The sequence below is a fragment of the Anabrus simplex genome, chromosome 5, assembly GCF_040414725.1.
Source record: "Anabrus simplex isolate iqAnaSimp1 chromosome 5, ASM4041472v1, whole genome shotgun sequence".
In the NCBI taxonomy this organism is placed as follows: domain Eukaryota; kingdom Metazoa; phylum Arthropoda; class Insecta; order Orthoptera; family Tettigoniidae; genus Anabrus; species Anabrus simplex.
Window position 1 is genome coordinate 241,622,720 of NC_090269.1, and position 13,958 is coordinate 241,636,677.

The 13,958-nt window shown below is 37.9% G+C and overlaps 1 protein-coding gene across 1 annotated transcript in view; it reads left to right on the top strand.

Moving 5' to 3' along the window:
- The window catches only part of LOC136873945 (sodium/hydrogen exchanger 8), a 52,070-nt gene extending 38,973 nt beyond the window's left edge, over window positions 1-13,097 (top strand). Inside the window, exons 4-6 of the mRNA XM_067147321.2 lie at window positions 2,496-2,576; window positions 10,985-11,128; window positions 11,221-13,097. Of these exons, the coding sequence (XP_067003422.1) occupies window positions 2,496-2,576; window positions 10,985-11,128; window positions 11,221-11,352 (357 nt within the window). The 3' untranslated portion in view covers window positions 11,353-13,097. The remainder of the gene's footprint in view (window positions 1-2,495; window positions 2,577-10,984; window positions 11,129-11,220) is intronic.
- Window positions 13,098-13,958: the final 861 nt, after the last annotated feature.

Genomic DNA, 13,958 nt, shown 5'->3' on the forward strand with positions numbered 1-13,958 from the left:
ATGACGTAAAGTAAAGTGGAAAAGTAAAAAAAAATAATAATAATTAAAAACTGGATCTCTGTTTGGTGATTTATAATCGAATTTTAATTTTATTGGGTAAACTACAAATGTGTCACCAGAGATCTTTTACGATGCCAACATCGTAGAACATCGAGTGCCAAATGGACATTTTTTCTGCACTTCAAAAATCCTACTACTCTTACGAGTTTGAACCTGTGATCTTGGAATATGGAGGACCATGAAAATGTCAAAATACCTTCATACCTGGGATATACAGTACTTTTCAGGATTCAGTTACAGTACTTTGGCTCTAAACCATATATTTCACTATCGGATAGTTTGTACAAGAAAGACACAAACACAAAGAGGTCAAACAGCAGGAGCTTCATCAAACCCACCCACAGGCTTGCACCTGTCCATTAAGTAAAATTAGTGTTTTGTGCAAGAACTGAGCTGTTTAGATGCCAAAAGGTTGTACATAAAATGCCTGTACATGAAACGCATTGTTAGACAGGAATGATTTGCTTGCACCCAAGAGTAATAGCTGCCTCTGTGCTCCATGGATCAGTGATTTGAGTGTCTGACTCATGAAACTGCTTGTTAGTCTGGTTTTGCAGGGTAGTCAAAAATCTTTGCACTTCATGCCATTGTTATTGTCATGTTAAAGACCTGCTTTGGCACACTGTCATCCAACAAAATTAAATTAAATCACAGAAAATATTCACTAGAACCAAGTGAGTTGGCCGTACGGTTAGGGTCGCACAGCTGTGAGCTTTCATTCAGGAGATAGTGGGGGCTTTGAATCCCACCGTTGGCACCCTGAAGATGGTTTTCTGTTATTCCCATTTTCACACCAGACAAATGCAAGGGCTGTACTGTAATCAAGGCCATGGATGCTTTCTTCCCACTCCTAGCCCTTTCCAGTCCCATCATTGTCATAAGACCTATATGTGTCGGTGCAACATAAAGCCAATAATGTAAAAACATCCTGAAGATGCTGTAAAATCTATTGCTTTAGTGGAATATGGTAGCAGCATGCATTACATTGCAGAAATGTTGAGAACTACACCTTCCATGATTTCTGGAACCATAAGGGCAGCAAAACTGGACACCATCAAGGAGATCAGGATCAGGCCCAAGAAGAGCAACATTGGCAAGAGATGATCACTTCTTATGGCTTCAAGTTCTCCACAACCACCGTTGAAGTCCGAAATTGTCTCCACCAAGTTTGAGAGGTTGCTTTTAGTGAGAGAACTCTCCAAAAAAGACTGGAGGAGTTCAATCTTCAATCCAGAAGACTCGCTAAAGGCCCAGAACTCACCAAATAGCATCACACTGTAGGAATGTGTTTTGCAAGGAAAGATCATGGCAACAATGGGACAATACGAGCAGGTGCTGTTCACTGATGAGTCGCAATTTGGCCTGCGATCACCTGATGGTAAAGAAAGGGTCTAGAGAAGGTCTTGAGAAAGGTATTCCCCTTGCACATTCTCACCCAGGATGACTTTTTAGGGTGATTCTCTGATGGTGTGGGCAGGAATCAATGCAACTGCAAGGACGGATTTAGTCTTTGCGAAGCATGGGAGTCTTACAGCACATGGGTAGATATGTGGAGGAAATCCTTCTGGAGTATGTTGTGGCATTCACTTTATTTATTGGTGATGGTTTCATACTAATGCAGGACAAATTACACCCAAATTCGTGAGATATGTGCAACAGTTCTTGGATGGAATCTGCTTGAAGTCCCGATATGAATCCAATTGGGTGACTGAGGACCTACGGAAGGACCTCCTGGAAAAATGGCAGATAATTCCTCAAGAAGACATTGCAGTGTTAATCAGGAGCATGCTCAAATTGTTGGACACCGATGAGAAAAGAAGTCCGTGAAGTGTAGAAATCTGAAATAAAGGCGAATTACTTCTTGAGCTTCCTCAAAATTTGCGTAAGTGTAAAAGCCATACATGGTACTTCCATATGTCTGGCTTAATTCCATCAAATTGTTTGTAAAAAAGTTCTTCTTTCATAATCAGACATCTAAAGGAGTCTGTACCACAATGTTTTGTCATAAAAATATATATTTGTGTCATAAAAGTGATTGGAATTGAAAACAAATCTCAGTGTTTTTAAGAATATTGTTTGTTTCTTTGTGAAAGAGACTCCTATGATTACTGTTTTATGATTATTGCTTTTGGTTAGAAGTGTAGCAGCCTTCTTGTAAGTTATGTAAAGATTTTTTTTGAGACATCAAAATGTTCATGTTTATGGGAAATAACAAACATGTTCAACTCTGTATGCAGCAATAAAAGTTGAAGTATTTTCCCTTGTTTCATTCACCATTGTAAGCAGTGCAATGCTGTACCATGTGTCCTCCATTAAACTACTCCTTGGACTGATCATCCTCAGACCAACACTAGTGGAAGTTTAATAATAATAATTAAGTTCAAATTCAATGTTAATTTCTTCAGCATAGCTTAAATGTTATTCTCTTTCTTCAGTTACTGCAGGCAAACAAGAAGACACGGACTCGAAGGAGGAGACGAGAGAAAGAAATAACTCTGAGTAAAACACGAGAATGGGTAAGTTATTATTATTAATATTATTATTATTCTGTATCTTTTCGTGTTCACTGGGGCCCAGATTTTGATGACCTAATAAATGCTGAAAAATGACTGAAAAATCCTCAAAAATGACTTTAAATAAGTAAGAAAGTAATAAAAAAAAGATGAAGGAAAATATATATTTATATAATAAGAAAATTAAAATCTTCCGGGCTATTATGCCGTGGTCCACTCCTCTCATTTCTTCCAGACGTTTCGACTACTGCTGTGGTAGTCATCTTCTATGGCGTCGTGTAGATACTCTCTCCTGTATCCCACTGGCGACTGCGTTGGTTGCCTGGGAAGCAGCTGTATTTAAATGCGAGCGTGTGTCCTCCAATTGGTTCACGCCATGCAGTCTGACATCTGATTGGATATTTGAAAGCACGACCTCCGATTGGGTCGCGCCGAGCAGTCTGGCGTTTGGTTGGGTCTCTGAACACACGACCTCTGATTGGTTCACGCTGTGCAGTCTGTCATCAGGTTGAATATATGAGGGCATGAATTCTGATTGGCTCGCGCCGAGCAGTCTGTCGTCAGATTGGATCTCGAAGTGCACGACTTCCGATTGGGTCGCGCCGAGCAATGGATCCTCTGTTTGGTTGACTGTGGTGTCCCTGATCTTAGTTAGCTTCGGCCGTATGTTATGTAAGGGGGTGTACCATGCCTTGCTGAGCTTCAGTCCACTAATACAAAAAATCCTTGCATAATTTGTGAGACAAATCAATCAATTTTTTATTTAAAAAAAATCATATTTGTTTGTGGCGTCGACCTCTATAGATCTTTTGCCACTGCTTTCATCATATGATAGGAACCTGCGTGTAAGTGGAATTGCGTAAGTGTAGAGTGTTGAATGTGAGGAAAGGAACATTAAGGATGACACAAACACCCAGTTCCCAGGCCAGGGATATTAATCATTTACAATTAAAAACCCCTGACCTGGTTGGGAATCGATCCCGGGCTGCCGGGTGACAGGTGGACGCGTTGCCCTCTACACCGTGGGGCCAGACTATCAGATCAATTAGTAAGGTTTTAAGAAAACCGTGCTTAAAAAAAAAATGTGAAGAAACACACTTAAGTACACATTCCTCTTTCATTTTACACTGACCGGGCTAGTTGGCTGTGCGGTTAGGAGCGCACAGCTATGAGCTCGCATTCGGGAGATAGTGGGTTTGAGTCCCATTGTCGGCAGCCCTGAAGGTGGTTTTCCATGGTTTCCCATTTTACTTAAGACCATGGCTGCTTCCTTCCCACTCATAGGCCTTTCCTATCCCATTGTCACCATAAGACCTATCTGTGTCGGTGCAACGTAAAGAAGAAAACCGTTCATAATTTGTCCAGTTTCACCTTCAAACGCACTTCCTTTTCACTTCTGGAAGTCTTCATATAAACAAACAAAATATGCTTCTGCATACAAATCCACTATCTAGTGATAATACCTCTTCCTCTCATTGCAGACCCATCCAGATTAGAATTTATGTCTCATCACATTCTAGGGATGTGGATTCCCAAAGAGTAGGGATATAAGTTGTAGAAGGCTATTTTATTTCACAGTTTTCATCTGGGTACTGAACCTTTTGAGGTTTGAGTATTCTTATTTATTGAAAACTTGGGTGATTATTCAGATATGTTAATTACCCAGTGTAAATGCATACAAATTGCTAAACAATAATAATGCAGAACAAAGAAAAATAACTTGAATAATTATGCAGAACAAAAAGATTAATGTACAAAAATGATAAAAGAATGAGGCAAAACAAAAAAAATGACCTAAAAGTAAAAAACAGCAAAACATGATGAAAAATGTCTTAATAAATGTGCATTTCTGTAATCAAGGGGCGCTGATCAGGATTTATATATTTTAACACCATGTATGATGCACCAGTTAAAAGATGTCATGTCATCAAAATCCAGGCCCTGCTAATCACACATAAACTACATTTCATTTTGTTTCAATTGCTGCCTCCTGTAGTCTGTATATCTGAAAATACTGGGTCTGTATGTCACATTTATTTATAGTCTTGTTCTTGGCTGAATGGTTAGCATAGTGGCCGTGGTTCAGAGGACCCTGGTTTCTCCTCCTCAAAGCCTGGATGCTTGTGTGTATATTAATATACATTTACATACAACACATTACACTACCAACTACCACAGAAACACATAATTGTGAATATGTCCTTCCACATAGGATTGGCATTATGAAGGGCATCCAGCCATAAAACTGGACTTAATCTACCTGTAATAGGGACCTCAGGAAATTGGGTAAAGGCTTGAAGGGCAAATCACATTTATTAAAATAATTCAGCAGACAGTTTCCCCAGGTTAATGCTGCTAAAGGTAACAAAGTATAATAAATATTCATGTATTCAAGTCCTGTAGACTTTTTCAACCATGAAATTACCAGCATTTCCCTTCTTTGTGGCAGCAGGCTCTTCTGATAATTTGCTACACCTGTACAAGATGTAGGTGGCTAATTTGCCGTTCAAACTGCACTGCTGGCCTTCTTTATAGGACAATGCAGTGATGTGAAAGCCATAGGCAGGCATTTATAATAGTGGAGGTACATATCTTCCCTAGTGCACTGTCACTTTGGCTTTCATATCACTGCATTATGCTTCAAAGGAGGCTTGCAGTGGTGTTTTAGTGGTCCACTAGCCACCAGCATCTTGGAAAAATGTGGCAATCCGCCTGATGAGCCCATTGCCACTTTGGGGCAGACATGGTAATTTTGCGACAGAAACAGTCTAAATACCCATATTATTTGCAACAGTGAGGACCAAGAGTGCGTATACTGGCAGGTGGCGACCTGTTGAAGTATGCGCTTGGGAAGTTGGCCAAGCCTTTTCAAAGATTCTGTATGCGGCTAACAATGAAGAGGCATCCGGAATTATCTGGAAGTATCTGGAAGTGGACACTGTCAGATGCTTTATCTAGAATCTTCTGCTGGCATGTTTGAAGAGCTAAGCTGGGGAGCAAGGGCGAGTCAGTCAGGTACTGAGACATAGCTTTTCTAAAATTGTCTAAAAACATGCATAAAAACTTAAAAGCTAAACAGGGGGTAGAGGGGGAAGGTAGTTGATTGTAGGAGAATTAATCTGATTAGTATCTACTGACTTTAAATGCTTTTTTTATAAAAACTGTGACATTTTGTCATAATGTTCATCAAAAGGTTCTTTGTAAAACTTATGTTCCGTAATTACTACAGATAAAGCGTTATATTTTCTTGCTGCACCATTTTGTTGAGAATCTCTTGAATAACTCCTTAAAATGAGTGACTTGTGGTGTTTCTTTATGTAACATAAAATTCCATTTTTAATGCTGTTAACAAGGGACATCCTGCGGGTGGATGATCATTGAGAAGTAGAAAGATTGCAACAGTAATCTTGTTAATAAGGAGTCCCGAATAATTGCTGACCTTGGAATGGTCTAACTGCCATTGATACGGCTGCGTCTTTAATTTTAAGTTATCAAATACTTTAGACATCGATGCGGATCATGAAGTTGATTGCTTACCTGGATGAAGTCGGAATTGAGTGCATGGTGTGGCCTGCTTGCAGTTCCGACCTAAACCCGATAGAGCATGTCTGGGATTTGCTTGGGAGACATGCTAGGAGTCGTTCCCCTGACAAACTGCCTCAACTTTGGGCTGCGCTCCAGGCTGAATGGGAGCTCATACTACAAGAGAACATTTGAGATTGCATCCTGAGCATGCCTGATTGAATCACAGCTGTAACTGTGGCTAGAGGTGATAATACCCATTACTGTGGCAATGGAAATGTGTTGAAAATATGTGGACAAATGGACTGCATACGAAACTGTGCAGACTCCAGATTTCAACATTTCCAAATCTGTGTTGCTGGAGTGTTGTGATTGTCACGATCAAAAGTCTTTATTAATTATTGCACTGAAACATCTCATATGGGCTAATTAAATTAAGATACATTGCCATATTGTTGTAATGTCATAATATTTGATTTTTACCATGTTTCAAATGGGCTAACATTACATTTTGTCTGAAATACATAGTGTTCCATTTTTTTTTTTTATTGCCAAGAAATTCAAACCAACACTTCAAAATATAATATGAATATTTCCCTTACTCTGTTGTCTAAATAGACAGGTAAAATCTTCCTTCAAAGCAGACAGTACTGTGGTCTGTATTAAGGAAGAGTGCAGCTCCAACTATTTACAAGAAATTACAAATTTTTTCTTAGTGTTGCTGGAGCTCCAGTCAGCAGCCCAGTCACTTGAGTAGTCCCTAATCCATAGTAATGGTAGAAAGGTTCATTGACTTCATTCGAGTGGCTGGATTCAAATCTGTCGGTAGGATCGATAATGTATGACTTAGTGTGACACAGTAGTTTATTTAACCACTTAACTGGTCATGACGAGTTTACTTGTCTGCCAGTTGTTGTTACTTATTGCGATAATGACAAATTGACTTAACTGGTGCCATTGGAAACTGTTTTCTAATGGGCAGGACAAGTTAAAACGTCCCATTATGTTGTCAAAATAATTGGATGCGCAACACTGTGTATATATTGCATCTACCAAACTTCCGTTACTACAGGCTCCATGCTTTATGGCTTACCATTGTAAACAGAGAATTGTTTAAGCATTGGTATCTAAATTGCAGAATTTTTTTTGTGTAACTTTATTTACAGCCTTTACAATTTTTGTGCTTTTCTTATCAAATGTTTACAACTGTTATAAGGCACATTCAAATAATGTAATGATATTGTAGAGTATTATAGGGCAATACAATTTTAGTGATTGTTTTGTGGTGTCATAATTAGTAGTCTCTGTGCACTCTAGTTCAAAGAAGTGGAACAAAACATCGCAATAAAATTCAAAACGGGTAGGACTAGCTAACTCATCTTCCACATGTGAATATGCTCATAATGGGCAGGAAGAGAGACTCCACCACTTGAATCGAGGTGTTGTATGGAACGAACTAATTTGTCTTCATTCAAAATGTATTCCCCACTACTAGTGTTCTTTTCTCATTAGGAACTTCCCGATTAAGAGGTTAAAGTCTACCATATTGATCCCCTGGCAATTCCATTATCTGCCAGACTTGGGCTTCCTTGTGAACTAGGTACCCAGAATCACTCTGCCCCTGAGCAGATACACTATGTATTTGGTAGTGTCTGATATTGTGTAAGAGTTCTCTCTGTGTTCATTTTCCCAAGACGTGAGCAATTGTTTCTATCTCATTATGACGATGTTGACAGCGATTATAGTCTGGGGTGTGAAGTTTGCTCTAATGGTAATATTTCCATTCATTGATCATTTCAACAAAGTACTGAAAGGATGTGTAGTGGTAATGTGTAGCATAAGGCTCATATACAAGATCTTCATACTATCCCATATGTTTTTACCAGTTTAAGGCCAGATTCCACCCCAGGATCTACCAGGATTTAAACCGTGATGATCTGGGTGGAAAGCCAACGAGCAGCTAAAGTAGTCTGCATCATCATCATCATCATCATATAATCATCATCATCATCATCATCTATGCAGCTAAACTGCTGCACGTATTATGCACACTCAAAACCTCAAAAGACTTGTACATATATTTTATTTTTAAACATGTAGTTAGTTTGAACTGGATGGTGTTATGCTTACACGTTCACTACCGTCTTAATTAGACCTACAAATCGTCCCAGGAGTTGATATGTTTCTCTTCTCTTTCTATTAGTTATAGGATATAGAAAGAGAATGGGTGGCATACAGCGATGCTATGGTAGAAACAGACAGGCTGAGTAACTCAGACAGTAAAGCGCTGGTCTTCTAAGCCCAGCTTGACAGGTTTGATCCTAACTCAGTCCGATGGCAATTGAAGGTACTCAAATACGTCAGCCTTGTGTCAGTAGATTTACTGGCACATAAGAGAACTCCTGTGGGACAATATTCCAGCGCCTTGGCGTCTCCAAAAACCATACAAATTTAGTTAGTGGGATGTAAAACAATTATGTTGTAGAAACAGCAAGGTAATGCTTAGGAACAACTGCATGACAGGAAGAATCAATATAAATGCAGTGCTTCACAAAACCTCAAATACCAGGTGAGTTGGCCATATGGTTAGGAGCATGCTGCTGTGAGCTTGCATCTGGGAGATAGTGGGTTCGAATTCCACTGTCGGCAACCCTGAAGATGGTTTTCCGTGTTTTCCCATGTTCATAGAAGACATTACAGTGAAATTTTGTATGTTGTTTAGCCTCATATACAAGATAAATTCCATGTAAGTAATTTTCTCTTGGTTATCATGAACGGCAGTTATGATTTTTCAAATACACTCACCGGCCAAAAAGCTAAACGCTACGTATTTCAGACATTTTAAATCCATTTGAAACCTTGTATAAATTAAATGTTATGACATCACAACAATATGGCAATGTATCATAATTTAATTAGCCCATCTGAGAAGTCTCAGCACCATTTCTGATATGCCTTCTTTTTTCGTTTACTTCATCATTTCACCAAGATGTTCCCCTTTTCCCATCTTTACAAGGGGAGATGGCTTCAAATAAGGACTAATGCAGACAGGGAATTTTATGTAGATGAAATAAACAGAGCAAAACAAATAATTGTTGAATCCAAGAAGTAGTCCTGGGAAGATTTCAGTAATGACCTGGGAAGGCTAAGTTAAGCGGCAGCAAAACCTTTCTGGACAGTAATAAGGAATATTAGAAAGGGAGGAAAAAGGGAAAAGAATGGTATTTTGTGCAAATCAGGTGAACTCATAATAGAGCCCAGGGAATCTCCGGATAGGTGGAAGGAATATTTTGAAAATCTTTTAAACATAAAAGGAAATTTATCTGGTGATGTAAATAACTGAGCTTCTGGGAGGAAATTACAGGTGAGGAAGTGGAAAAATGGTAAACAAACTCCATTATCATAAAGCTGCAAGAATAGATGACATATGCTGCGAAGGCAGGGATGAAATTACTTTGTAGAGTAATATTAGCATGGAATGTTAGTGAGGTACCTTCTGATTGGACGAAAGTAGTAATTGCACCTATCTATAAGCAAGGGAAAGCAAAGGAATAGGAAGGATTGCAACAACTGTAGAGGTATTTCATTGATCAGTATACCATGCAAGGTGTTCACTGGAATTTTGGATGGGAGGGTGTGATCAGTGATTGAGAACAAGTTGGATGAAAACCAGTGTAATTTTAGACCACAGAGGGGCAGTCAGGAATAGTGATATACCAAATAGATCATGGCTACCCTCCATAGTTAACTCTTCAACATCTTTTCTTTGACTCTGGTGGCTCTGGAACGAACGACATTTCTAACAGGGTCTCTCTATCTTGAGTCTAGTTTCTATGGACTGACAGTTGCTACTAACATCTTTGTTATTGCTCTGAAGACAATCCTGGTTGCCCACATCATTCCATTCCTGTCACAAAACTCAAGTAGTTTCTCTCCTTCATTCCTTTCCCCATATCCATAGTCCGATTACTTCTTCCTTTCCTTGTCTTTCGTTTTTCCGATTGTAATCACTTCCATATCAGTTATCTCCTTTTCTAGTTTCTCTACGAATTCCTCAATATCTTCCTCTTTGTTCCCTGTCTGTAGTGCATACACTAGTATGAAGTCCTTCACTTCATTCCTCGTTCTCAGTGTGATTTTCATTATCCTGTCGCTGATATACTCTACCATACCCACGTACTCCTCTAACTGTTCTGAAATTATCAAGTCCACTCTATTTTTCGCCCCTCAGCTGCCACTCCAGTATAGTGTACATCCTTTCTTCATTCTCTTCCTTCCTTTCCCCTTCGATTTAACTTCACTCAAACCCATCATTTCTATACCCTCTTTTTCCATAATATCCACCACTTCTTCTGTCTTTCCTGTGAGGGACATAAGGTTGAATATGCCCATCTTCATGATGTTGGTTACTGGTCGTCCCATTTTTCACAATTTTCTCAGTACCCAAGGAACTATGTGTCACATGCTGGGTATGTCCTAATCTTTTCCAAGGCAAGTTTAGGAGTACAATATCATATATAGGCTATTATTATGGTAGGGTCACCACTCCCAGAGGTATTTTTTACCTATTACCAGGTGTAACTTTAGACTGTTCCTCAGGAGTACAGACAACTTATGCAACCACTTCACTGAAGTACAGATGTTGTTGACAACTGGGGTCCTCTTCCACCATCTAAACTGCTGACTATGTTCTCTCTTGAACTACACAATCTATACTGCATAGGCTACTTGCCCGGTAAAGTATAGTGTGAAATATGCAAGTGTATTTACGACTAAACATTCTTTAACATATTCTTGCATGTAAACTTACTTGGCATCATCACTTTGTTTTTTCTATCCCCTCTCTCCAAAAGTAATGAATTGAGGTTCCACTGTATCTCTATTTTCAGGGCCAAGCAATTGATTCTGAACATCTCTCTGAATATACAGAAGAAGAGATGGAGGTAAACTTCATACAGTCCAGGATCAAAGGTTTTGCAAAATGTGACATTAAGTACTTTATCCCATTCTTCACTCGGAGGTTTACTCAGCAGGTAAATGAGATTTGCACCAAAACTATAAGAAATTGTATGGGATCCCAATAAATGTTTATTTATTGTTGTTATTTATATTGTTTTCTGTTTAGGAACTGAAAGACTGCAAAAGTCAGATGACAGATTTGACTAATCAGTGGTACCAAGCAATTAGAGTTTCGCCAACAGAGTCTGACGAAGACACAGCGCCATCATCGGTAGCATCTCAAAGCTTAAAAACTTAATGTTAAATTTCCTCATTTATGTAACGCATTAAGAACAAGTAATGTCTATCTCTACACAATTGTAAGGTATTCTTTACAGTTACGTTAAATGTAAAACATCTGGATGGAAAAACTGTTAACTGTGACCTTTGTTACTGCTGCAGAAATGGGTCTTTTGAACATGTATTATTTATACATTGTGGTCAGTGTTCAATATAGATTGTGACTCGGGTTCAGTGCCCTTTAGAACAAATTAAAATTATTATATAGGAAAGTATTTATGAAGACATTACAGCATGTTCCAGGTAATGCAACTCCTGCTGCGGGTCGAGAAATTGTGTTAACTTGCCCTGCTATAGTTGATATACAATTCAGATACCCTTGTGTATTCTGCATGCTGGAAATAATGAGCAGTATTAAAAGATTAGTATGGTTTACTGTTATGAATTATGCAACGTTTTAAGTGCAAGTCCACATTTATTGACAAATTTTTACTTCATAATGTAAGCACAGATCTGCTGTCTATTCGCTAGCTTCTAGATGCTATATTCTTCAGTCTGCTAGTGCAGTGATTAAACAATTGGGAAGTGGTGGTGGGAATCCAGAATTTAAATTCCTTCACAACCAAGTATTTTTTCTAACTCATGTTTTCAGAAAACTTCCATAATACTAAGCCCTTTCAACTACTATTTGTCTTAAGAAAGTTTTTGGTTGAGAGAAGTTGCCAATAATTTTGATTCTCTATGTATGAACATAACAACATAGAACTTCCTAGATGCATGCCAGTAGCCTGAAATAGACAATTCATTGCTTTTCATCATCGAGCAACAATGTAATCAGAGAGTATTCTTATAATTTGCCTTTAAAATTTTCTGTTTTTAGAGCAGTGATATGGGCTATGTTTCTCATTATACTGGTGCAGAATCAGGGAAATGTCATAATTGAATTAACAAGAATGTAATATTCCATATAAACAGTTCCAAAGAAAATGTGCAATTTATTCACACGCACACAAAAAATCCTGTAGTGTTTCAGAAATTGTTATAATTAGTTTACTTATAATGAAGAAGGCAACGGGAAGCCACTTCACTTAATTTCCCAAGAAGATGCCATGAAATGTATAAGTGTTTTATGGCAACTGATCAGTCTTGAGATGGTAAATCAATGATGATAATGAGAAAGTATCCACATGACATGATAAAAGTGATGTAAGAGCAAAATTTTTAATTTCTCAAAGAAATTTGTCTTGTTGGATTGATGTCACTTGTTTATTCACTTTTGAAATGCTTCTTTTGATTTGATCATAATTAAATTTAAAAAAACTAATTTGAATTATCATCATCGAACTAGTGGCAGAGAAGAAAACCACCATAAAATCAATACAGTCCCTCATACAAGAGATAGAGAGAATGGTAGTAGTGGTAGACTTTTGTACTACTAACATCTGGAGTATATTTCTCTCCAGAATTTAAGGTAGAATGTACAAATAATGAAATTTTAATTTTTAACTGCTTAACAGTTCCTAAAACCAACAGCATAGCAACTTCAATAAAACAGGATTAAGTACATTTCCAAGTAGCTGAAATCAGCATTGTTATAAACCAAGTGAATATGCAAATTACCAAATATTGTTAAGGCATCAAAAAACAAATGATTTTGAAGAATATATTCAAACTTCTTGTAAATTATGTAGTATTAATGTGACAGATTTTTTTAGAATAGAATAATTTTATTGCCATAAAAAATATACAGTTCTGTTTGATGAAGTCAATCACATACTAAGTTGAATTTCTTTCTGATGTACATGTAAACACATTCATTTCTTACTCTATATCAGTGCTGAAAACTATGGCCTACAAATTAATGAATTGTTTTGAGGCTGTTGAATGTATGGGCATCTTAACTATTTATTGTCATGGATGATATCATGAAGAGCAGTACAAAGAATTTGCAAAAGTACAAGAATGAATACAATACTGTTTGTTGATGAAATTGTGATTTGAGGAAGAGATGTGGAAGGAATCGTGGAACAGCATGGTGTAATAAATGAGAATCAGTGTGGAGAAAAGCAAGATTCATGTGGTGACAGGAGGAGAATGGTGAATAATAGAAATGTGAGGTAAAGATATTAACACGTTCACTACCGGCTCCTCAGCAGGTGCTTTAAACCTCCAGCCCAGCCTTTTTAAATTCCCTCAGTTCTATAGCGCACTATGTTACATTAAATGTTACTGTAAGAAAACTATTGTAAGTACAATATTGAAATTTTCAACATACCTTTAGGATGATAACTAGTAGTGCTTCCCCTCATAATGACTGCTGTCGCTAAAGTGCAAGAACAACAAAATGTTTTCGAACTGGGTTCGTTTCATTGTTTTCGAAAAAATCGGCGACCCAAAAATAGTGTCCTCTGTCCAGTACATTTTCAAATCTGGTTTTTGAATTATTCCCGTTACAAACATTACTCCTAAAAACTTTTTCATCTCATTTACATCGACCGGTTTCCACGTCTGAAATATAGAATGTTTAATGAAAGGACACGGCGCTGCACTAATAATTTGTTCCGCGTAAAGGTTTGTCTGATCGTATATATATTCAAGGAAATCGACATTTACAAATAAATTTAT